The sequence below is a fragment of the Nelumbo nucifera genome, chromosome 1, assembly GCF_055504915.1.
Source record: "Nelumbo nucifera cultivar China Antique chromosome 1, China Antique-T2T, whole genome shotgun sequence".
Lineage (NCBI taxonomy): Eukaryota > Viridiplantae > Streptophyta > Magnoliopsida > Proteales > Nelumbonaceae > Nelumbo > Nelumbo nucifera.
In genome coordinates, this window is record NC_142649.1 from 139,801,458 (window position 1) to 139,824,621 (window position 23,164).

Here is a 23,164-nt window from a genome sequence, read left to right on the forward strand (position 1 = left end):
TCATTTGAGAAGGAGATGAGGTCCTCCGGCCTCAGCCTCTTTAGTGATGGGCTTTGAATGTTACACTACATAGCATATGCCTTTTGAGACAAGGCAGATGCTTCCCTCGAGGCTGAGCCCCCAGTTATGTCTTCAATGACTCTGGCTAGTGGGCGATGAGTGTGAGGCCTGGCTTGTGGCTATTGCGAGGATGATGCTGGGGCATTGCCCTCAACATAATCTTTTAAATGCCTGTGGCAGATGAGGGACTCGATCTCATTCTTGAGCTTGTAACAGTCCTTGGTGTTATGGTCGGTGCCGTGGTCGTACTTGTAGTACTTCTTGGGATTTCCCCTCGGGTTCCTTTTCAACTTGGATGGTCATTTCATGAATTCTTCCTTCCCTACTTGCATCAGTATGTGCGTTCAGGAGGAGTTTAGTGGCATGTACTTGTCAAATAAAAGGGGCCGGCAACCTCTTCTTACCGCCCTTGTTGGTGGGGCCATCGTTGCGGCCACCCCTTTCCTTCCTCTTCTTGTCACTAGGCCCTGCTTCCGGATCTTGGAGGCATTTGTTAGCTTCGGCCTCCTCGGCGGTGATGTATTTTTGGACCTTCTTCAAGAACTTGGCTTTAGTCTTGGGCGAAGTCTTGGAAATGGACTAGATGAGGGGTCTGGGTCAAAGGCCGCTGATGGTTGTGTGCATGGAGACCGAGGTGTCTAGGTCCTTGACCTTGAGTTCCTCCTGGTTGAATCTCTTTATATATGCCTAAAGACTTTCCCTACGCTTTTGCTTGACGGACATTAGGGAGATGACAATTTTCTTACATTATCGACTGCTTACAAAGTAACCTAGGAAGAGGTCCGTGAACTGATCCCAAGAACTGATGGAGTATGGAGTCGGTGTTGAGAACCATCAGCGTGCTACTCTCTTGAATGTGGCCTGGAAGGCTCGACACTTGAGGTTGTCGAAGTATACGTGTAGGAGCATAAGGGCCTGAAAGCTTTCTAGGTGGTCCTCAGGGTTTGTACTCCTATCATAGGTCTCTAGCGTCGGGGCCTTGAAATTCAACAGGAGGGGCTCGGAGATGATGGAATCCACGAAGGCCTCCATCCGACTGAATGAGGCATGGCTGCTGATGGAGGTGTTACCCCGGCCCTCCTTTACTTGCTGAAGCTGATCCTGAATGGTGCCAATCTATGCCTGAATATCTTTGAGGCGTTGGTCGATGTATAGCATCATTGCTTCATCCTAGTCTTGGTTTTCTCTCATATGGGATGGGTCGAAAATCATTAAGGAGGTCCCGAAGGTCGAAAACCAGTGGGGAGAGGTGTGGCGCTAACCTTTCACCCTTGGAGGGGGACTATAGTGTCCCGAGTACCCGTCATTGTCCCAATTGGTTGCCACGTGACGGTGCTGACGATTGTGGTTCCTGCACTTAGCGAGGGACCCCATGGGGTCACCCCCTCAGCTGCTGTTGTCAGATTTTGAAGGGTTAGCCTCCTTCAGGCCTCCCAAGTGGTGGTTTAGTGGGATATGAGTGGACCGCTTTCCGTTGTCTATGGATTCCGACGAGGCGGCCACCCTGTGGTGGCCTCCTACCGAACACCATATATTGTCCAACCGTTGGGCTAGGATGTCTAACTTATTCAGGACTAGCTCAAATTGGTCAATCATTATTAAGTTCTGAACTTTAGGAATGGTGTCTTTCTTGTCACCCATTTCAGAAACACTAGTTGATTAGGTTAAATTTGTTTTCATAGGAGAAAGTCTTGAAGACATTTCCCACAAGCGGTGCCAATTGTTGTTGCCAAATATGGAGCCGAGGGTAACAATGTAATTTCTGGTGTCTGAGGCCAATGGGTCCAACCTGCTAAGATAAAGAAGACGTTAGAAGCCCTAGGAGTTATCCCAGGGGTGAAGACTCTGATGGTCAAGTTAGTTGAGATTGTGAGGGGTTGGACCAAACAAGTGAGGAAACTCATAGCTTAAGTCTGTATGTCTTTTCCTCAATGTGGAAGCCCTTTTTATAATTGGAGTTGCCTTAGAAGATGAGCAATTGGGAGTGGTTGATAGTAATTGATGATGGATGGCCAGGATGTATCTGGCCAATGCCACATGTCAAGATTTGTAGGTTGGCCATATATGATATATGGTATTTTCTTTTTTTCTAGTATTATGAATTATATTACAAGGGATCAAGGGGTAAGGATAGAATATGGTGTACATGAGGTCCACCAACCTTGTCCCAGAGTTTGTAGTTACACGAGTTTGATCATGTGCATGTAACCCAAGACAACTAACTTGGATTTGATAATGGTATTTGAATTTAACTTTTATGACTTGTATGTAATATATGGCAAATATCTACTTTATATAGTATAGATAAGAAAATAAACCACATGATGATTTGGATTTTAATAAAAAAGCTAGCATACCATAGCAGATGTGAAGCATTGTTTGTCCTAAGTTTAATGAAAATTGAGAAAAAAAAACCATTTTGGCACATAATATGATGTTGTTATTGTTTATTGTTCACGAACATATGAAGTAGTTAGAAATTGGTGTTGTAAACCATAAGTTGCTAAATAAGAATTTGAAAAGCCAGGGCATGGATGTGCTACCCATTCTGTAGCCCATTACCATAATATGATCTAGTGCTACCCACTAGATTCTATAGCCACTGTTGGGATTCTAACAAACCCAAGAGAATGATAAAACGATTGGCAAGTAGAGATGAACATAAAAAAAAGGGAAAACAAAGCACACAAAACACATTTATACATTTATGTTATTTGGCTTATAGCATCTGTCCATGGGGATAGAGGAGAATAAATCCACTAATCAGCAATGGAGATTTACAATTACAATGTTCCAAACTCTCACCAAAACCCTAGCTCCCAATGCACCTAAAATTTACAATCACACACCCTTGTCTCACAAGGCTATTTATATGAGATTTCTCCTAACTGGAATGATCCCCACAAGCTGTTAACTAAGTGTTCTCACACCTCTTGTGAGAACACTCCTATGAATTCAGGTCGTCATTTAAGTGCATTGATCACCATCTGTGAGTCTGAGTAGATTATCAAATTGGATTTTCTTAGTTGGCGAGCATATATATACGTCCTTGATATATTGCAAAAAGTTCTACTTCTTCCACTGATGTCAAAACCTTTCTACCACCTACAACTTGTAAACACTCCAATTGCATAGTTAGAAAAATAATTCCGAAGGAGAAAGAAGAATTAATTTTCTCTGCATCTCTAAAAATAATACAGTCAATATTCTACTTAAGATGAAGATGCAGCTGGGAAGGAGAATTTTGTATTGTATTGAAATCATATGATTTGGTCAAATTTTGATTAGAAATGGAGTTTGTTTTGTGAACAACCCATAAATTGGAAACATCTGAATTTTTTAAAATTTTTTCATTTCTAGCAAACCAGATATAATATAATGCAACAACATATCAGTTAAGAACTTTGTAAAAATCAGGTTTATGAGTAAATTTTTGTGCCAAACTGATTATGCAGTCAATCCAATTGTGGTGTATAGAAGTAGTATTCAAGATAATATTCCAAGGGGAGGCAAAAAGAATAGATTAAGTAAAGGAGCAATCAAGGAATAAATGGTTGGTGGATTTTGGATGAGTTTGACAAAAAACACAAAGTTGATCTTGGTCTGGCCCAAAAATTTTTATATTTATTGGAAGATAATTGAAAATGATGTGCAATAAAAGAAGCTGATAACAAAGAAGACAAGATAGTTGCTATATCCATTGAATACATGATTTAATAGAATTATTCAACTGAGGTAAAGTATCATGGATTAAGATTTTATAGGCAGTTGAAGTTGAAAGTTTACCAGTAAAATGTTTGGTCCAAATCCAAGAGGTAGGAGTGTTAATTGGGAGAATAGGAGTTTGTAAAATGTGAGATACTTGAATGGTATCAAAAAGAGAATTGGTTAGTGAAGAGTTCCATTCTCTATTTTGGATGAGATCATTAAAAGCCAAGTTAAGGATTTTAGTATTTAAAGGATGATGGATCATATGAAAGGAGTGATTGTTCTGGATACAAGGTACTTGGGAGATGGAATCTGTTGAACTTACTAAAACCAAATAACCTACCTCATGAAAAAGACTTTGAATTTTAGGAGCAGTGGATTTCTAGAAAAAAGAACTAGTTTATGGGATTCTCTGGGGGAAATTTTCATTAACAGGGAGATACTTTGATTTCCATATTTGAACCCACCATTTATGTTGTTCATTTAGATATCGTCAAGCAAGTTTTTTAAGAAAAATTAAGTTGACTAGCTTGATATCTCAAAATCCCAGACCCCCATGGGTTTTAGGTAAATTGAACTTAGACCAAGAACACTAGTAGCAAGGATATGGTTTAGAATTTGATTTACCCCACTAGAAATTTCTGATAATAGAATCCATGGCAGAAATTGTTTTTTTGGTAACTAAATTAGAGTCATAGCATGATTGGGAATAGAATAAAGCATAGATTGGATAAGAATTCTCTTACCCGCTTGACTAATCAAAGAAGCCTTCCAAGCATTGAGTTTATTCTTGAGATTTTCTAAAAGGAAAGAGAGTTGATTATGTTTATTTCGTCCCCAAAGAAAAGGAAGTCCTAAATATTTAGAATTATCATGGAGATTCTTCATTTGGAGTTGTCTCCTAATCATTCTTTGGTGACAAGAGTGGATATTTTTTCTAAAATAAACTCCAAATTTTTCCAGATTGATTAGTTGTCCTGAATAGTTTTGAAAATGATCTAGGATGATTTTCAAATTATCTAATTCTTCTCGATGATTTTGAATGAATAACAGAATATCATCAGCAAAAAGGAGGTGAGAGATAGAAGGAGATCTGGAAGATAACTGAAGTCCTTGGAGTTGGTTTTTAAGTTTAGCTTTTTGAATCAACCTAGTTAGGCATTCCATGGCAAGGATAAAAAGATAGGGGGACAAAGGATCACGAGTTTAGAAAACTATTGAGTTCGAAATCCTGCATGATCTAGATTAACCACAAGATTGGATAAGCCACAAGATTGACTATGCTACAAGACCCACCTATCTACAAGATCCAATATACTTCAAGACTAGATACTAGTGATCTCCACTTGTCTCTATAAGTTCATATAGTAGGCCCAAGTTCTTCTCCACCACAGACCATTATGGAATCTCTCAAGTTTTTCTCAATTTTGTTTGGTTCATGTCAAGGAAAGGTCGCAACTGGAATTCAAGGCACTAACACAACAGTCACATATCTAAAACATGTTTCGTAGATTGTAATTGATTGGGTCATACTTGGGACGTATAGTTGTAGCATTTTATGGTTAGCAAATTTGTTTTTTTTTTGTAATAATATTTTTTATCCCCAAATTTTACTTCAGGTGGAGGGGCAGCCACCTTAAATTTTATTAACCATTATCAAAGGGAAGAAAAAAGATTACAAGGGAGGATGTAACCTACCTTGCTCCAAGCCCAAGACATAAATGGCTCTCCATTATAAACTCAACTATACCCCTTATAATGAAAATCCAAAAGCAATTAAAACTACAAGAAGATACTTAGTCACTAAACATTCCTTAGAGGATACTAATCAATTTGGAGACAAGGAATACACATGATTTTCTCTAATCAAATTCAATAATTTAGTAGTAGGGAAGGATTTTTTTCTCTAAGACAATAAATCCTTTTTCTTTCATAACCAAATTTGCTAAACATAGGGATGGCAATTTTCCCTGTAAAGCCGGTCTCCTGCCCCAAATGGGGCGGGTTTTCTCTAATCTTAAACAGGATGGGGAAAATATTTTTTCCCTGAACCGGGGATAGGGTGGGGATAGGATTTGCATATAATTCCCTGAACCTGCCCTGAACCCGATGGTCCTAGATTTAATATTATCTTAAAAATATTTCTAAGTTTTTCCCAATTTCTTAAAATCTTAGGATCCCATTATTCTATTTCTGAAATACTCCCAAGTTATCATAATTCAAATCCTAAAATACCCCCAAATTCTCATAATCCTATTTGTAAAATACCCACCACTTAGATTATTTTCAGGGATTCCCCATACCCAATGGGGAGTGAATACTCAGCCTCGACAGGAATTCAACCTTTATGATGACTTGAACTCATACCTCCAACCCACAAACTGTTCCCATAGCCATACCCGACACTCCAGCTGTGTATTGATGAGAATATCTTTGGAAGAGTTTGTGCGTAGGAGGTATGAGTTCAACAGATTTTGAATGTTGTATCCTACAATTTACACATTTTTTTTTGTTTATCTTTTTGGTAGGACACAATATACACATTCTCATTTTTGCCAGGTTGTCTTACCAATGGGTCAATATATTTTTTAATGGTACTGAAATATGAAATACAACATCCAGGCCCATTTGCATTCTCCTTTGGGCCATTACTCGATGATGGTCCCAACTCTCCAAGGTCCAAGGAGAGGTAGACTAGGTAGAAATGTTTTTCTTGAATTTATATTTTTACATTTGTTAGTTTCAGATTTTATTTTTACACCAAACAATGATTTTATAGCTAAGAGTCTCAATCCGATCCAAATCTTATCAAATCAGATTTGGACATCTATTATAATTATTGGATTGAACCAATCTTAAATAAATTGGTTCATATTCTTATTGGTTTGAATTGGACCTAAACCAAATTTTCAGTACTGATCATGAGGCCAAACCCTTGTTCATTTGAAATCAATCAAAGCTAAAACCAGCATAAAATCACTTTTACGAAAGTACTTTTACAAAAACACTTCTATGAAAACACTTTTACACAAGCACTTTTATAAAAGTATTTTTATGAAAGCACTTTTTATAAATACTTTTATGAAAGCATTTTTACAAAAAGTACTTTTATGAAAGCACTTTTACAGTAGTTTTATGAAAGCACTTTTACAAAAGTACTTTTATGAAATTACTTTTACAAAAAAAAACTTATGAAAGTACTTTTACAAAAGCACTTTTATAGGAGTACTTTTATAAAAGCACTTTCATGAAAGCAATTTTATGGAAGCACTTTTATAAAAGCACTTTTATGAAAGCACTTTTATAAAAGCACTTTTATGAAAGCACTTTTATAAAAGCACTTTTATGAAAGCACTTTTATAAAAGCACTTTTATGAAAGAACTACAAAAGTATTTTTACAAAGGTACTTTTATGAAAGCACTTTTATAAAAGTACAAAAGTACTTTTATATTTATAGAATTACTTTTACAAAAGCATTTTTACAAAAACACTTTTACGAAAGTACTTTTATAAAAGTACTTTTACAAAATACTTATACAAAAATACTTTTATAAAAGTCTATGGAAGTACTTTTCTAAAAGTGTTTTTACGAAGTAATAAAGTGCTTTTGTAAAAACACTTTTATGAAAATACTTTATCAAAGTACTTTTACAAAAGTGTTTTTTCAATGCCAAAGTACTTTTATATAAATTTTGATATTTCATTCGGTTTGGATTGGATCCAATCCAATCCATTTACATATTAATAAATTGGATTAGATTTGGTTTGTATTAGATTTGGACTGAATTGGATCTAATCCATCTGTAAGTGGGCTCACATCAGACTGAATTGGGTTAAACCAAATCAAGTCCAATTGACACCTCTACTTATAGCCACATTAATAGGATGTCATTAATTTTTTGATATCAAATTACAATGTGGTAAATAAAGTGATTATCTTGAATCTAATCATGGATTATTCGCATGTTTACATTATATCACTCGCATGCAATATTACGTTGAATATAAGGATTTGTAATTATGCCCTCTTTTAAGGTGTCTGCCATTCAAACTGGGATTTAAAAAAAAGAAAAGGTTAAAGCATTATGTTTTATTTTTTATTAGAAAATTTAGTGGAAGGGGTGTGTTTGCATATATATTTGAAAAGTCAAATGATGTTTTAGAAATAATCAAAACATAAGGGGGCTTTAGGTAATTATTTGATAATCTAGGGGGTTTAAGTAATTTTCCCTTAGCAAATTGAGGCATAGAGCACGACATCGAGTCATGGGTGGTGAAAATCTGTGCAGGTTAGTAATTGTTGTTATAACTGTAAGCTCAGATTAATATGAGTCGAGTGACACATTAAGGTCAAGATGGGTTGGTCCATTAACCCATTCTTTAGAATGTTTTTCGAAAATTCCCTCTTCTTCCTCTATTTAGGACTTGTTTTGATTTTTTTCTTTTTCTTCGTTTCATTCTTTGTTTCTATTCAATCTTTGTTTATTCTTCCTCTAAAATTGCCAATTACTCCAACCTTCATTCTCTCTCATATAAAGTGGGGATCATATCAATTTGCTACCTACCTTCCCCCTAAATGAATAACCTTACTCCCGCCTCATTTATCTTTTGTATAAAATGGGATTCACATCATTTTACTTCTTACAAACAAAACAAGGTCAAATCTGAGAAAAAAAGGCTAAAACAGGACTCACACTTATTTTGTTTGCACTCCTAAATTTGCACTACAACCAAAAGGATCCTAAGGCTCAGTTTGGAAAGAGTATAAATATAAATACATACAAAATACAAGATTTTTTTACTCTATATATTTGCATTTGTATTCCTTTCACAGCTTGGGAAGAATACAAATACAAATATGTACAGTACAAAACATACAAAATAGCATAAAGTATAAAGTTTTGCACTTAACATATTTTCCTTTATACTCTCCTTTCAAACTGAGCCTAAGGCTTTGATTTTTCACCGCAAATATTAATGGGTTATTTGAACTTCTACTTTTATAAATCCAACTAGGAAACCTGTTCCTTTTACCATTCATTTTGTTTAATAGAATGCATAATGGCTCTTTTTCTTCCCGCTTCATGGAGGCTACACATGGGAGGGTAGGCCCAAGCATAATGGTACATATATAATAATTACAAATGCATAATGGTTTTAGTGGTGGATAACAATAGGGAAAAGACCCAAATGCATAATGGTTTTTTTTTCTCGCTTCCTGAACATTAAAATGCGATAATTCACTATCCGAACTTTCAAAATGTGTCAATCCAATACCTATTGTTATAGTTGTTAATCAACTGTTAAGTGGCATTTGAAAAATACACAAATGCCCTTTGAGTTTTATCTAACTTTCTTTATCAACCATTTAAACGTTGACAGAAAAATTAATAATCTCAAATCCTTGCCTCTTCTATTTAAGAAATTTAGGGTCATGTCTCACTGGGCATTGTACACCCCAACTTTCTTAAATAAAAGAGGCAAGGATTTAAGACTTAAATTTTTGTCAACATTTAAATGATTAATACACTCAGAGGGCATTTATGTCTTTTTAAGGATAAATACTAGATTGACACATTTTAAAAATTCAAATACTAAATTATAACATTTTAAAGTTTAGGGACCAAAGTGGCACTAGGCCCAAAAGTACAGGATTGCCACATTGTCAAATCTTCTGGGGGCTTCCCTAGGTTTCCCTTAGGCTCCGTCCCTACTGTTTTGCCTTTTGCTGAGAAGTACTATAGGAGTACACATTTGCTTTTTGCTGACAATGTATTGACCAACAACACCCTCTTTGCTAACATTAATCTTGTAATCACTGGACATCAAGATGGTAGTGGCCTATAAATACCTTATCGTAGAGGCCTTACAACTCACACCCTCATACATCCTCAGCGGTAAGCACATCCCTTGGGGAAGGGGGGATCAACATGCTTCATCCAGCTTCACCATGTTCTCTCCCACCCTACGTTCTCCTGAAATTAAAAAACCAGAGGATGATCCAGCTATATTTGGGGTGATCGCTTCATTACATACACCTGTGATGCCATGGTTATTAATCTCTCTCTCTTTCTCGCTCATAAACACATAGACATGGATGTGTGGTTCTCGCTCATAAACACAGACATGGATGTTTTTGACATGTATGATACTTTGTTTATACAGATAGCTAAAGAAACAAGTGAGGAGCATGCTACTGACTTCTGCTAATAAACCATCCCAAATATTGAACTTGATTGACACACTCCAACGCCTTGGATTGGCATATCACTTCAAAAAAAGAGATCGATGAGATCCTAGAACATTTGTCGTCTAACGCCCAAGTTGGTTATTTCAATGACGGGGTTGATGATGATCTCCATATTGCTGCTCTTTGGTTTCGATTATTCAGACAACATGGCTATAATATACCATTTGGTAATTAAGACAAGGCCTCATTTTTCTTCGGGTTTCATTTTTAGATTTATAATGCATATAATTATGCTACATATAAACCAAATGTTGAAAATAATATTAGTGATGTTAGTGGTAGGAGTGCATTTAGTATTTCATTGTTCAAATTCGAATTTGAATTTGCTCCCATTAAGAGTTGTCTGAATTTGAACCATTTATAGCTGGGCCGAATATGGATCTATAGACTTATGTGATCTGATATATATAATTCAAATCAATTCAATTTGATTTAAATATCTATGTTTATATGGTTATATATATTTAGGATTTATATTATATCTATTAATAAAGTTGATATAAGTGTTGTGTTTTTATTAAATTGCCGTAGGTTTAACTTTCATAGAAGTAATTTTTATAAACGAAATACAATGTCATACTATTCAATATCTGATTGCAATCTGGAATTGATTGGAATCTGATGAAAATCTAATGGATAAGAACAATTCGAGTTCAAGTGTAAATTAAATGAATCAAATTTGGATCAACCTGTATCTGATTTAGTTTGATTTGTTTGCACACCTGATTAATGGGGTGATTAATCAGTAGATGCCATACCTCATCTCATTGGCAAGGGTATGGCATGAATCTAATCATGTTAGGGTTGGGTTGGGATTGACAACTGTCAATCCATCATGAATTTGGATAATGGTTTATGATAATAATATATCAGGCTTTCACTTGTCATCTATTATTTCTTATTTTTAATTTATTTTAACTAATATTTTATCTTTTATCTCACCCCAAAACAACCCGGGTCAGTCCACTTTATTCATAGTTTCAGACAACTGGACAAGTTTCAAATGGGTTATGTGGCCAACTCGGGGGATCAGGTTAATCCCCGATCCTCTATAAAGGAAAATATGCACGACAGCTTATGTGATAATGTTTTCATCTATCAACATTTCTAGGATGCAATTTGGTTGTATGTCTCAACCTAAGCCAGACTGGATTTAGCCGGCATTTTTGCACAAGTTAAGCTGGTGTCCAAAACCCTGGGTTTTTATTTTTATTTTTAGGACTAGGCTTGGGTATAGCTTCTAGTGCTCTGCCCAGCCTAACGTGCATGCGTACATATCTTGATAGAAAGAAATGTGGTATTCGGTTAACTGAATCGTGTATTTTTTTTTGTAATTAAAGTGGTATTATCGATTTTTGGAAAACCGATAATCAAAATCGAACTGAAACCAATTAGTTGATCGATTTGGTTAACTGTCGGTTTTTTATTTTTACAATATGTATTATAAAATATATATATAAATATATAATAAAAAATTATAAATATATATAATATTATATTTTAAATAATAAATAATATATCATATGTTATAAATATATAATGCATATTTATTAATTTATAATATATAAAAAATATTAAATATAATATATATAATATACATATATATATATATATATATATATAAAATATATAGAAATATATGTATACCAGTTGGTTTCGTTAACTGCCAATTTTCTATATTGGTTAATCAAAACCAAACCAATACCTTTGGCTTTTGTAAAACACCAAACCGACCGGTTCGGTTAATCAATTTTTTGGTTTGCTCTTTTTTTTTTTTTTTTGCTCACCCCTATATATACATACATACACATACATGCAGAGATGTTTGTATGCAATTTTCAATTTTGAGTTGGACTAAAGGAAGGGTTAGGATCCATCATATGGATGGCCAAACCATGCTATATGGCTGAGTGAAATTTCAAAAATTTCCCAATCCTTCCGCGAATTGAATTCCCTATGTTTTGAAAAACTATATTTTTAAGGATCGGTCTTGCACTGAACCGAACCAGATTTAAAACCAAACAAAGAGGAAGATGTATACTTGATACGGGTTCTACAAATGCAGATCCCAAGGTGGAAGTTCACACCCAAACCAATACTAAAACTAGAGGAAAATTTATCCCTATCAATCCCAAATAAACTGTAGTTGAACTAGGGTTTCTTAGAAGACAAAAGAAGAAGAGAGAGAGAGAGCAAAATTAAGAGGTCTTCTTGATCAAGTCCGGATCTCCTGCCCACAACTTCCTACAAACATCCCTACCCACGCCATAAATTTTGGACACGTCCACTAACTTGTGCCTCTTCTTCACATGTGCAGAATTGCATGTGAATTCAAAGGGATGTAATGGGATGGAAATTAAGTCCATCCCATCAGAATTCACCCATTAACCCAATTAATTTTTTAACCTAAAAGTAATTACTTTCCCCTTCCCAATAACTCTAATAGTCTCATTATCTCCATTCTATTCTCTATAGCATATTGTTCCAAGAAACTTCACTGGCAACCGACAACCAGAAACCGGCAACGCGATCACCAACATCTTATTCTCCCCATACTCCATTGGTTAACCTTCTTCTATTCTCCATAACGTCTTGTTCCAAGAGATTCCACTGACATCCGACATCCGGAAGCCGACAACCGAGGACGTGCTCACCGATACACTAGTGGTTAAGTAACCTCAACCAATACATAAAAAATTGAGGGTTTTCCCGTCATAAGCTTTGGAATACCATGCAATAGTACAAGAAAACCATCAATATGGGAAAAAATAATGTGAGAATAAATTAAGGAGATTATTGTGCCTGGCCAGAAGAAAACAAAAAATAAGTGAATCAAATAAAACAGAACATAACTACCACTGAGAAGAACCTAGTTAGAAGAACTATAAGAAAATAATGCTCAATTTTTTCTTGTATTGGTTGAGGTTACTTAACAACCGGTGTATCAGTGAGCATGTCCTCAGTTGTCGACTTCCGGATGTCGTATTGTCACAGGGTAGTTCTACCCCAAAAATCTTACAGGCAAAAATGACGATCATGTCCCTAACGTAAGCCAACCAAGCGTAGGCAAGGCTAAGCCTATGTCAGACCGTCACAGTATGTCGGTGGAATCTCTTGGAACATGGTGTTATGGAGAATAGAAGAAGAAAGTTAACTGATGGAGTATAGAAAAAATAAGATGTCGGTGAGCACATCACCAGTTGCTGGTTGCCCGTTGCCGGTTGCTGGTGAAGTTTCTTGAAATAGTACACTATAGAGAAAGGAATGGAGAGAATGAGACTATTAGGATTCTTGGGAAGGGGAAAGTATTTATTTTTAGGTTAAAAATTAATTGGGTTAATGGGTGAATTTTGACAACATTACATCCCTTTGAATTCACATGCAATTCTGCACATGTGAAGAAGAGGCACATGTTAGTGGACATGTGTCCAAAATTTATAGCATGGGCAAGGATGTAGGTAGGAAGCTGTGGATAAGAGATCCGAACTCTTCTTGATTAGTTTGCCCTCTTTTTCTTTTATCTCTTTATGGAGCACTTCTCCTAATCAAATTAGGAGATTATCCAAATCTAATTTAGATCTAAACTCTATTACGAGATAAGCCTTATCCTCATATATGCTCCATAACCATTTCCAAGCCCATATTCACCCCATGCCACAATTTAATTAAACATATTAATTATAGGTTTTAGGCCCATCAGCTATATGGCTCACGACCCAAGGGTGTTGCATGGCTAACTTATGCCTGATTTGTATGGCGTGAGACCCCACAATGACTTCACATAAGTTTGGCCTAGCCTCTGTGAAAAAGCCTGGCCGAATTCACTACTAAATGCAGTAAACCCTTGACCACATCACTATGGGCTCAAAATGAGCCTAACAATTACACTTAAATGATCATTGAATTCAACCATCCTATGAAAACCCAAGTATAATGAATTTAAGTAAGATAAAACCAATCAGGTAATTAGCCATTAATGGTCTCTTATACTTAACCTCTCGGCCCATAATGATTAAACACTGCCCAACAGGGAATGACCTCTCCTTTGGCTACAAAGTACAGTGTCACACTCTCTGCTCGGATGGATCCTACGAATTAAAACATTTTGTAAACATTTTTTTCATAAAACATAAATATATTTTGCAAAACCAAATCTCAAATACAGTTGAAATCCACTACCGACAGTTTAGGTTTCCATCAGAGAGAAGATAAACCCTATCATTCACTTTGTTTGACAAAGAGGCCGATCCTATCACTATGATCACCTACTTAAGTGAATTCTCAAACTACCCCAACATACCCAGGTTTTGACCTACAATGGATCTCACTGATTGGCATATCAAAGACAGTCCAATCCAACACCTAGTACAATACCATAAACAAGTCTAAGGGTTATCTGTAACTTTCCGATTTTGCCCATCAATCTCCAAGGTCTAGGGCATAATTGGAAAATGATCCAGATTTAGTGTTTCAACCAAACATACATTGCGTGTGCTTTGAGTCTAATCCTAGTAGTTGAAACAAACTACCCCAACTTTATTGGCAGCACATCAGTGTCATTGTCATCCTTAGTAGGATAAACTCTCCAAGTCTATTCAATGGCTAAGAATGTTGTAAACTAATACGAATCTCATAAGTATTCAGTTTAAGGGGTAATTTCATATAAATATACCAATATCAACATGAAACAATAATGTACTTTTATTCATTTACAATAAATGAATGAAATCTGGCCCTAGTTTGGTTTGAGCTCAATCCCTTGACCCAATATTTAGGATTGGCATTAGGTTGGCTTAAAACCTGGCCCTATTCCATCCAACTTTATACCTCTACTTTTCTTTTTTTTGTTGGTCAAGTAGATGTGTTCAACAAATTCCAAGATGAACATGAAAAATTTAATGATAGCTTAACTAGAGACATACGAGGCATGCTAAGTTTGTATGAAGCTGCACATATTGGGATATGCAAAGAACTTGTAGATGAAGCCCTTGATTTTACCACTGCTCATCTCAAGTTATATGTGGGTACCGATACAAGTTCCCCTACTCTTGTAAAACAACAAGTAATGCATGCCCTAGAGCAGCCCTTCCACAAAGGCATGCTTAAGTTAAAGAAACGACATTACATCTCTTTCTATCAACAGAATGAAACCCGGAATGAAGTTTTGCTAAAGCTCGCAAAACTGGATTTTAATCGATTACAGTCATTACATCTCAAGAAGCTAAGCCAAATATCAAGGTGAGTGAGTGAGTTTCTTTCACTATTCTCCCCTCCACAATACACTCCCTCAAGGTAATTAAGTTCTAGCTAATTCAGGCTTGTTTATATCTATCTTTATTAAAGGTGGTGGAAAGATTTAGATTTTGCATCAAAGATACCATATGCTAGAAACATAGTGGTAGAGTGTTATTTTTGGATGATGGGAGTGTATCCAGAACCTCAGTACTCTCTTGGTTGGATGATCCTAACCAAAGTAATAGCCATGACTTCAATTCTAGATGATACTTACGATGCATATGGTACATTTGAAGAACTACAGCTCTTTACAGATGCAATGGAAAGGTTTGATATCAAGAGATGAGCGACCCTAGACTCTTACACTCTTGAGACCCTCAAGAGATGGGGGACCCTTGCCATTCTCAAGAGATGGAAATAACTAATTACCTGGTCTAGGCAGGGGTTTGTAAACAGTGTGACAATTTTCTCTTAAAGCAATTGTATTGGCATGGGGCCTGCTCTAATTAGTTGTGTTTTATATTTCCTTCATTCTATTTTTCTTGGAACAAAGTTTATTTTGTTTAATCATTTAATAGAATCCAAACATTGCAACTGATGATCAAATAAAAAATGGACTGGGGAATTGAGCACATGGCCAATCCAGTCAGCCCCCAATCCAACTGATTATCTGGACCGTTCATATGGTCCCTCCATGAAGCAGAAAGGGGTGAAGTCATGTATCCATCAAAGAAAGAGCAAAAGAAAAAGAAATAAAGGTGGAGTCATGTAGTGAAATAAATATTCCTATATTTGCATTACCATCTTGTCTCAATCAATCAATATGAAATATCAGAAAGTTTTGAGCTTTCCTATCATAACATTAGGACATTGTTCATATATCATGGACTCTCCTTGTACCATTATCTTGTCTAAAGTAATCTATGACTATAAATGGATCCCAACTATGTTTCCAAATATGTTTTTCTGTTATTGTTCTTTCTATGTAGTTTTTCTTAATTTATAAATTTCTTGTATATTGTTAAAAGTGGTCACCTTTCTTTTAATATTTCGTCCTGCCATGGTTGGTTAGTATGGTTCTCAAGCTAGATATATAGGTGGGGGTTTAGATGTGCCTTGCTTTGGAAAAACTGTGGCTGTTTGAAAAAATAGACAAGTTGCTTTTCAACTTCTTGTGCATGACACACTATCTAACTCAGGTTGTCATCATTTTTACTAAGCTCAATTTGGAAGGAGTGCAAATGCAAATATGTAGGGCACAAATGAAGGGAAGGGAGATCCATCATATGGATGGCCGAACCATGTAGGGTGGTTGGGTGAAATTTCAAAAATTTTATTTCTCCCTTCCGAAAATCCTTTTCCCTGATTTAGAAAAACTACATTTTTCAAGATTCATTCTTGAAATAAAGTACACTAAATTTGAAACCAAAATTAAGGGAGGGATATACATAATATGGAATCAACAGTAGTTCCCAAACGTAGGTGTTCACACCCAAAGATTTCACCAAATCCTTCCTCCACTAACGATGACACAACTTAAGGTGATGTAGGATCAACAAAGATATTTTTCAACAAAAACCCCAATTTTTTAACAAGAATCAAATAAGGATGTGAGCAGAACTTCAAGATTGTTTCTTCTAGTAAGAAACAATATCAAGATCCAATCTTGATCACTCCAAGAACTGGAGATCAAACAAGATAGGGTGGCAAGAGCAAAGGAAGAAAGCAAATTATAGAAAAGAATAGTTCTTTTTGTAGAATTCATCTCCTAACTCATATCCTTTCAAGATCAGCTTCCTAATCAAATTAGGAAAGGGTTCTTCAATCCAAATCTTTATTTGGATCTAGACTCTTAAGTGGATAAAACTTATCTTATCCTCTTATTGATCCCTATCCAAATATAAACCCAAAGTCGCCTCTTTTAATTAATCTCATTAAACCCTAGTTCAAATTGGACATTAGGCCCATTAAACTTTCAGGCTCACTTTCTTTTAATTGTTGGCTAGCTTAACTCTCTTTGTATGGTATGGAACACTATCATTGATCTCCACAAAAACCATATGGGTTCAGCTTAGCCTCTTTTATAAGGTCTGGCCGAATTCACTACTGAAGACAGTGAACCCCTGGTCCATCAGTATGGGCTCTTAACATGCCCAACATTTACACTAAATGATCATTGGGTCCAACCACCTTATGAAGGCCTAAGGAATATGGACTTACGTGAGATTAAACCATAATGATCAAACACTGTCCGACAAGGGATGACCTCTCCCTCGGCTACAAGGTACAGTGTAGCACTCTCCGCTCACTTGGATCATGGGAATTAAAACATTTTTTGCAAACATTTTGTGAAACCATAAAATATATGTATATCTCTATATAAATATATTTTGCAAAACCAAATCTCAACAAGTTTAAAATCAACTATCAGTAGTTTAGATTTCCATTAGAGAGAGTGCAGTCCCCGATCATTCACTTTATCTAACAAAGGGGTTGATTATATCACTATGATCACCCACTTAGGTGAATTCTCAAACTGCCCCAACATAACCAAGTTTTGACCCCCGCTAAGGATCTCACTGATTGCATATCAAATATAACACAATTCAACACTTAGTGTAGTACCATAATCGAGTCTAGGGGTTAGGTGTAACTTTCCAGTTTTGTCAATCTGTCTTCAAGGTTTAGGGCATAACTAGAAAATGATCCGGTTCAGGGTTTTAAGCAAACCCACACTACATGTGCTTCAGATCTCACCTTAGCAGTTGAGACAAACCACCTCAACCGACTTGACAACACATTAGTGTCAACCTTGACAAGATAAACCTCCCCAGGTTTATCCAACAGTTATGAAGATTATAAACTAGCACGAGTCTCATAAGTGTTCAGTTTAAGGGTATTACACAAAATCACAGTATAGATAACATGAATAAATTATGTACTTTATCCATTTACAATAAATGTCAAAATGTACATCTGATTGAAAGTAAGGGCATACACTGTCTAACAACAAATGCATACAAAATAATAGAAATTGTAAAGTTTTGCACTCTACAAATTTGTATTTGTACTCCTTCCAAACTGATCCACCAAATCATTCTTTGCTAATTTATCTCCTGGTGATGTGTCATCGTTTAAAGAAATTCTTTGCTAATTTAATAATTTATACTAGTAGGTTCAATTTAGATTGTTAGTATATATTTCAGTGGTTTCTTTTATCAATTTATCTTGGTTAAAAGCTACATTCCTACTTCTTAGTGGGAAAGTAACAATTTTTTGTTTCTTTTATCAATTTATTTTGCTTAAAGTTGCATTCCTACTTCTTAGTGGGAAAGTAACAATTTTTCCTATTCAAATTTCTCTCATGAACCTAGACCATCTAGAGTTGTTTGTTAACTTGTACATGTACAACCTAAATTAGCCTTCTCTTCAGGATGAAATGGACAAATTGTTGACCGAGACTGGTTTCACATTCCAATTGGTCCTTATCACCACATTTCAGCCACCGTGAGAATAGTGACAAATCATGTAACAAGATTTGCATTTGCATGTTCCCTAATTAAAATGCTTTGGAGAAAAAAAATCAGCAAAGGAGAAGCTTGAGGCTATTGGATGTTCTATTAGTGTATTGCCTAGGTAAATGAAATGTGTTGAAGAGCATGGTTTTCAAAACCGGACTGAAACAAATGGCTGGATCAGAAAAACTAGGAATGACCAGTTCCGTTTTACCCTAGAACCCTTATTTCACCAAAAATTGTTGATTTGGTCAACAAACTGCTGACTCGGGTGATCGAACCGTTCAACGATCACTACTGGAAAATTCATCTATAGAGACGGTCATAACTATCTCTAAAAGAGTAAAAAATGCCTCTAAAGGTTATAGGAGGCAGCCAGGTAAATGCATCTAAAAGCCTTATCGCTAAATGTTTTAGAGGCGCTTGGTTGAGCATTAGAATCGGATTTATAATCCGCCTCTAAATTGGACTTTTAGAGGCACATACGACTGCCTTTATTGCACTAACGCTAAAAATTCTATTTAGAGGCAGTTAAAAGTGCCTCTAAAAGTTCAATTTAGAGGCGAATTTGAACGCCTCTAAAGGATTTTGCGATAATTTTATGTGCCTCTAAAAGAAATCTAAGAAAAAGAAAAATTTGTATGCTTTAATATTTAGAGGCACTTTTGACTGCTTCTAAAACGGTTACAAGTTTTTTAAAAAAAGTGCAATATATTATGAATATTGCTACATAAGTCCAATTAATACACCTACATGAAAATTTATTCAATCAAAACATAAAACCTGTATGAAAATATATATAAAATCCAAAAAGATACACATTATCCATAAAATTCCAATTGACTTCCATAATCATTTTAAGAACAAAAAAAAAAAAACACAACATTCAGCCCTCATTATATTCATTCTTCCTTGAGTACATGTCTTCTTTTTTTAACCTACAAATCAAATATAGAGTAGTCCAAAAGAAATTCCTTTTAACATCTCAAAAAAAAATGCTCTTTGTAGTCTTCATCCAATCCTTTCTTTCTCTACAACTTGCAAAGAAAAGCAACAAAAAGAAAAAAAAAACAAAGTAAATAAGTATAATTTTTGTAAATTAATAGCCATTGACTATCTAATCACATATAGCAACAAAAAATGAAATAAAAATAATTATACATAAAATCCTAACATCTTGTCCCCTTTTCTACTATTTTCTCCTTCAAAATCCTAGCATCTTGTGCCCTGGTCTTTTATTTTCTTCTTTTTTCTTTTGGGTTGGGAAGGGGTGTAATTTTAGTCCCACATTACATCTCCCTTCATGTATATGTAGAATGATTTAGTATAAGTAACTTATTGCATAATTCACTAAAACATAAAAAAGAAAATATTTTCTCATCAACATTAGTCTTGCTTCAAGGTGTCCAATCATCCCTAGGTGCCCATTAAGGATGTCAATTGTATTTGATTGTCCAAGTCCAAATCCAAAATCTGATCTGATTAAGCCAGACTAAGTCAAATCTCAAATATAAGATCCTTTTTCTCTAAAAAATGTAAGGTATTATTTATTGAAAAAAGTGTATACAAAGAGAGGCTCGAGGCCTCAAACCGAAAAAGACCAAAACCAAAACTCCATAAAAGGGCCTAAACCCACTCCAACATAGAATAGAACTAGGCACTAAAACAACCATCCAGACTAAGAGAATGAACGGCCAAAACCAGAACTAGAGTACACAGCTCCTCAAGATAACATCAAGCACACTGAAGCCCAATAAGTGAGTAGCCAAAAGCTCAATAGTATACTCTGAAAACATTTCAGCCAAAAAATGACTAGCCAGTAGTCACTGATCTTCTTCTACCTCTTCTACCCCTACCTCTAGTACTACAAGCTCCTCTGCCACTGGGCTTCACCACCACCTCGTCATAGAAGTCCTAAATCGTTTTGGCACTTCTACAACCTGAACCCGGTAGGTAGTAGCTATTAGAGGATTGATCTGATGAAACATCACCCATGTCCAATTATAAGATCCATTTATAATTGAATCAGAATTGAGTCCAGCCCAATCCAATCAAGACCCAAATCTGATAATATCATTGTGTATATACATATATCTAATAAAGCTGATAATGTTCACTAGCAAGTCAGATTTAGTAGGTGTATGTTTTATTGAGCATTTGAGTGTGTTAGGAAGTTTTCTGGAAGTTAAAATTTAAGTCATTTTACTAAGGATAATGACATCATAGTCAAATTTTAGTTCATATTGTTAAGAATGCATGATGTTCTAGACATTCTTTACTTTAACAAATTTTCTCTCCATCTAGCTTGACAAATGAAAAGGTTATTTTCTGACAGTTCAAGGAAAGTAAGGTTGGTGCAAAAGCCAAGCTCATCTAGTATACTAGAATTCAAGCCTGCTTTCTGTAGATTTAGTTCCTGAAGCATGGTGAGCTTTCCTATAGAAGATGGTATTGGCCCATGAAATTGATTTTCCTACTGTTCAAGAATTCTGAGGTTGGACAAAAGGCCAATATCTATTGGAATTGTACCATTTAGTTTATTTTTTCCTACCCTCAGCTCTTGAAGTTCAGCTAGCTTCATGATTTCCATGGGAATTGGTCCTTCAAATTGATTGTTGGTGAGGTTCAAGATTTTAAGATTATTAAGACTAGTCATAAGTTGAATAGGTATCGGACCTGCAATTTGATTATTTGACAGGTCTAGAAAAATGAGCTTTGAACATTCAAAAATGAATGGGGGAACATCTGGTTTCAGCTGGTTATAATCAAGCTGGAGTTCAGTTAATGATAACATGGGCGACACTACTGTTTTTATTGAATCTTGATTATACTTGTGTTAATTGTGCTACACTACTGTTGCATGTCTAGGGCTCCTATTAAGCCTCCAAAAGGCATGCAATAATACATTCAATACATTGTTATAGGGGAAAAAGAAAGATTGTCATCTACACCCTTTCCCTTTGTCTCAAGTACACAATGCAAGATCAATCAGAAATTTTGAACTGTTGCCTTTCAAATGACTATAAATTAAAAAGATATATGGATGAGTAGATGAGAATGATCTTCACTTGTTGGCTCGTAAAACAGAAGAAATTCATAATAATTGTATCATGAAGTGCTTTTCTAAAACAAGTAGAAATGCTGAACTACCCCCTCAAATGTGGTTTAGTTTACCAAGAAAATAAAATATGGAAATAATAAATTGACCTACCTTCAAGGTGTCCAAAATGTCTACCCTGAAGTTGGGCTTGGAGCTATAAGGGACCATTTGATAACAGCTGAAGTGAAATCCTATTGCTTTGTCTTTTAGTGAAGTAGTTTTTAAAGAGGTTTTGTGGGCTCCCTAGTGGCTGAAGCTGAAGTTGAATAGACTACTATACTCTTAGAATATTTTATTATTTAATATCATTTTATCCATCAAAGGACAAAGCTACAAGTCTTTCAGCTCGGAAACTTCAACAGTTATCAAACAGCCCCTTAGCTCGGAAACTTCAACGGTTATTATTATTATTATTATTATTATTATTATTATTATTATTATTATTCTTATTATTATTATTATTATTATTATTATTATTATTATTACTATTATTATTTTGAAAGGATAAGAACCTATGAAAAGTCAAGAGTGCTTCTACTAAAAGAACCCTAACTAGGATACCAGCTAGTATTGTTGTTTTCCTTCTGTCTTATGAAAGGCTACCCAACAACAAATTCATGCTTGTTGGGATGCAAAATGTCAACAGTTGAACTAAGCATTCAAACCTGATCCCCAGAAGAACTTATAATGGTGTTCTCCTTAGGTTTATAGCAAAAGATGCTTCTCAAAGTCCACACCTTGCCAATTCCAAATAAAGCCCAACTCGAAGGACCTAAGGAGGGACTCATCCTCATGGAGAGCAGGGCATTACCCATGTCATAAAGAATATTTTAGTCCTTTTACATGATGCTATCCCAGTCACTGGAATACTGTTTGTGGCTAGTGAAATAAAAGAAAGAGATTGAGGGAAAGCCGGGAGACATGTTAGGGTCTGGTATGTTTTAAGTGCAACACTTTCAGTGGTGGGTTGCAATGGTTACAGGGAATAGGTTTAGGAGTAAGGTCACCTGAAAAGAAAAAAAAACACTCCAATGTATGCATTCATTCATCCATTTCACCCCTAATGTCTGAGAGTACCTCCCTCTCATCATCCATCCATTCCAAGACCACCATTCAACACAAAAATCATAAGAGCACCATATTCATGACAAACTTCATCATAAGACGGTAGGAATGAACTAAAGACAAGGATTTTACCTGACACTAGAAAATTTGTGTTTAAAGCCAAGGCTTCCAGATGCCAATAATTTCTGAAAATCATATCATAATTGTCAAATTTAAGTCAGCCATCTCTG

General features: G+C 35.5%; 2 protein-coding genes across 6 annotated transcripts in view; one reads left to right on the plus strand and one right to left on the minus strand.

Annotated features, from left to right (window-relative positions):
* The window catches only part of LOC104585727 (uncharacterized), a 35,380-nt gene that overhangs the window by 6,690 nt on the left and 5,526 nt on the right, over positions 1 to 23,164 (minus strand). For 3 of the 5 annotated variants that reach the window (XM_088894466.1, XM_088894468.1, XM_088894467.1), the window contains 2 exons: positions 23,067 to 23,119; positions 9,621 to 9,744 (listed from right to left, as the gene is read on the minus strand). In XM_088894466.1, the coding sequence (XP_088750592.1) occupies positions 9,621 to 9,676 (56 nt within the window). In that variant the 5' untranslated portion in view covers positions 9,677 to 9,744; positions 23,067 to 23,119. Of the gene's footprint in view, positions 1 to 9,620; positions 9,745 to 19,529; positions 19,807 to 23,066; positions 23,120 to 23,164 lie in introns of those variants that run through there. The other 2 variants (XR_016080261.1, XR_733348.3) reach the window with 2 other exon arrangements.
* Positions 14,947 to 15,600, plus strand: LOC148803902 ((-)-germacrene D synthase-like). Its single transcript, XM_088898395.1, has 2 exons — positions 14,947 to 15,257; positions 15,363 to 15,600. The coding sequence occupies exons 1-2, from the start codon at positions 14,947 to 14,949 to the stop codon at positions 15,598 to 15,600; spliced, it is 549 nt and encodes a 182-aa protein (XP_088754521.1).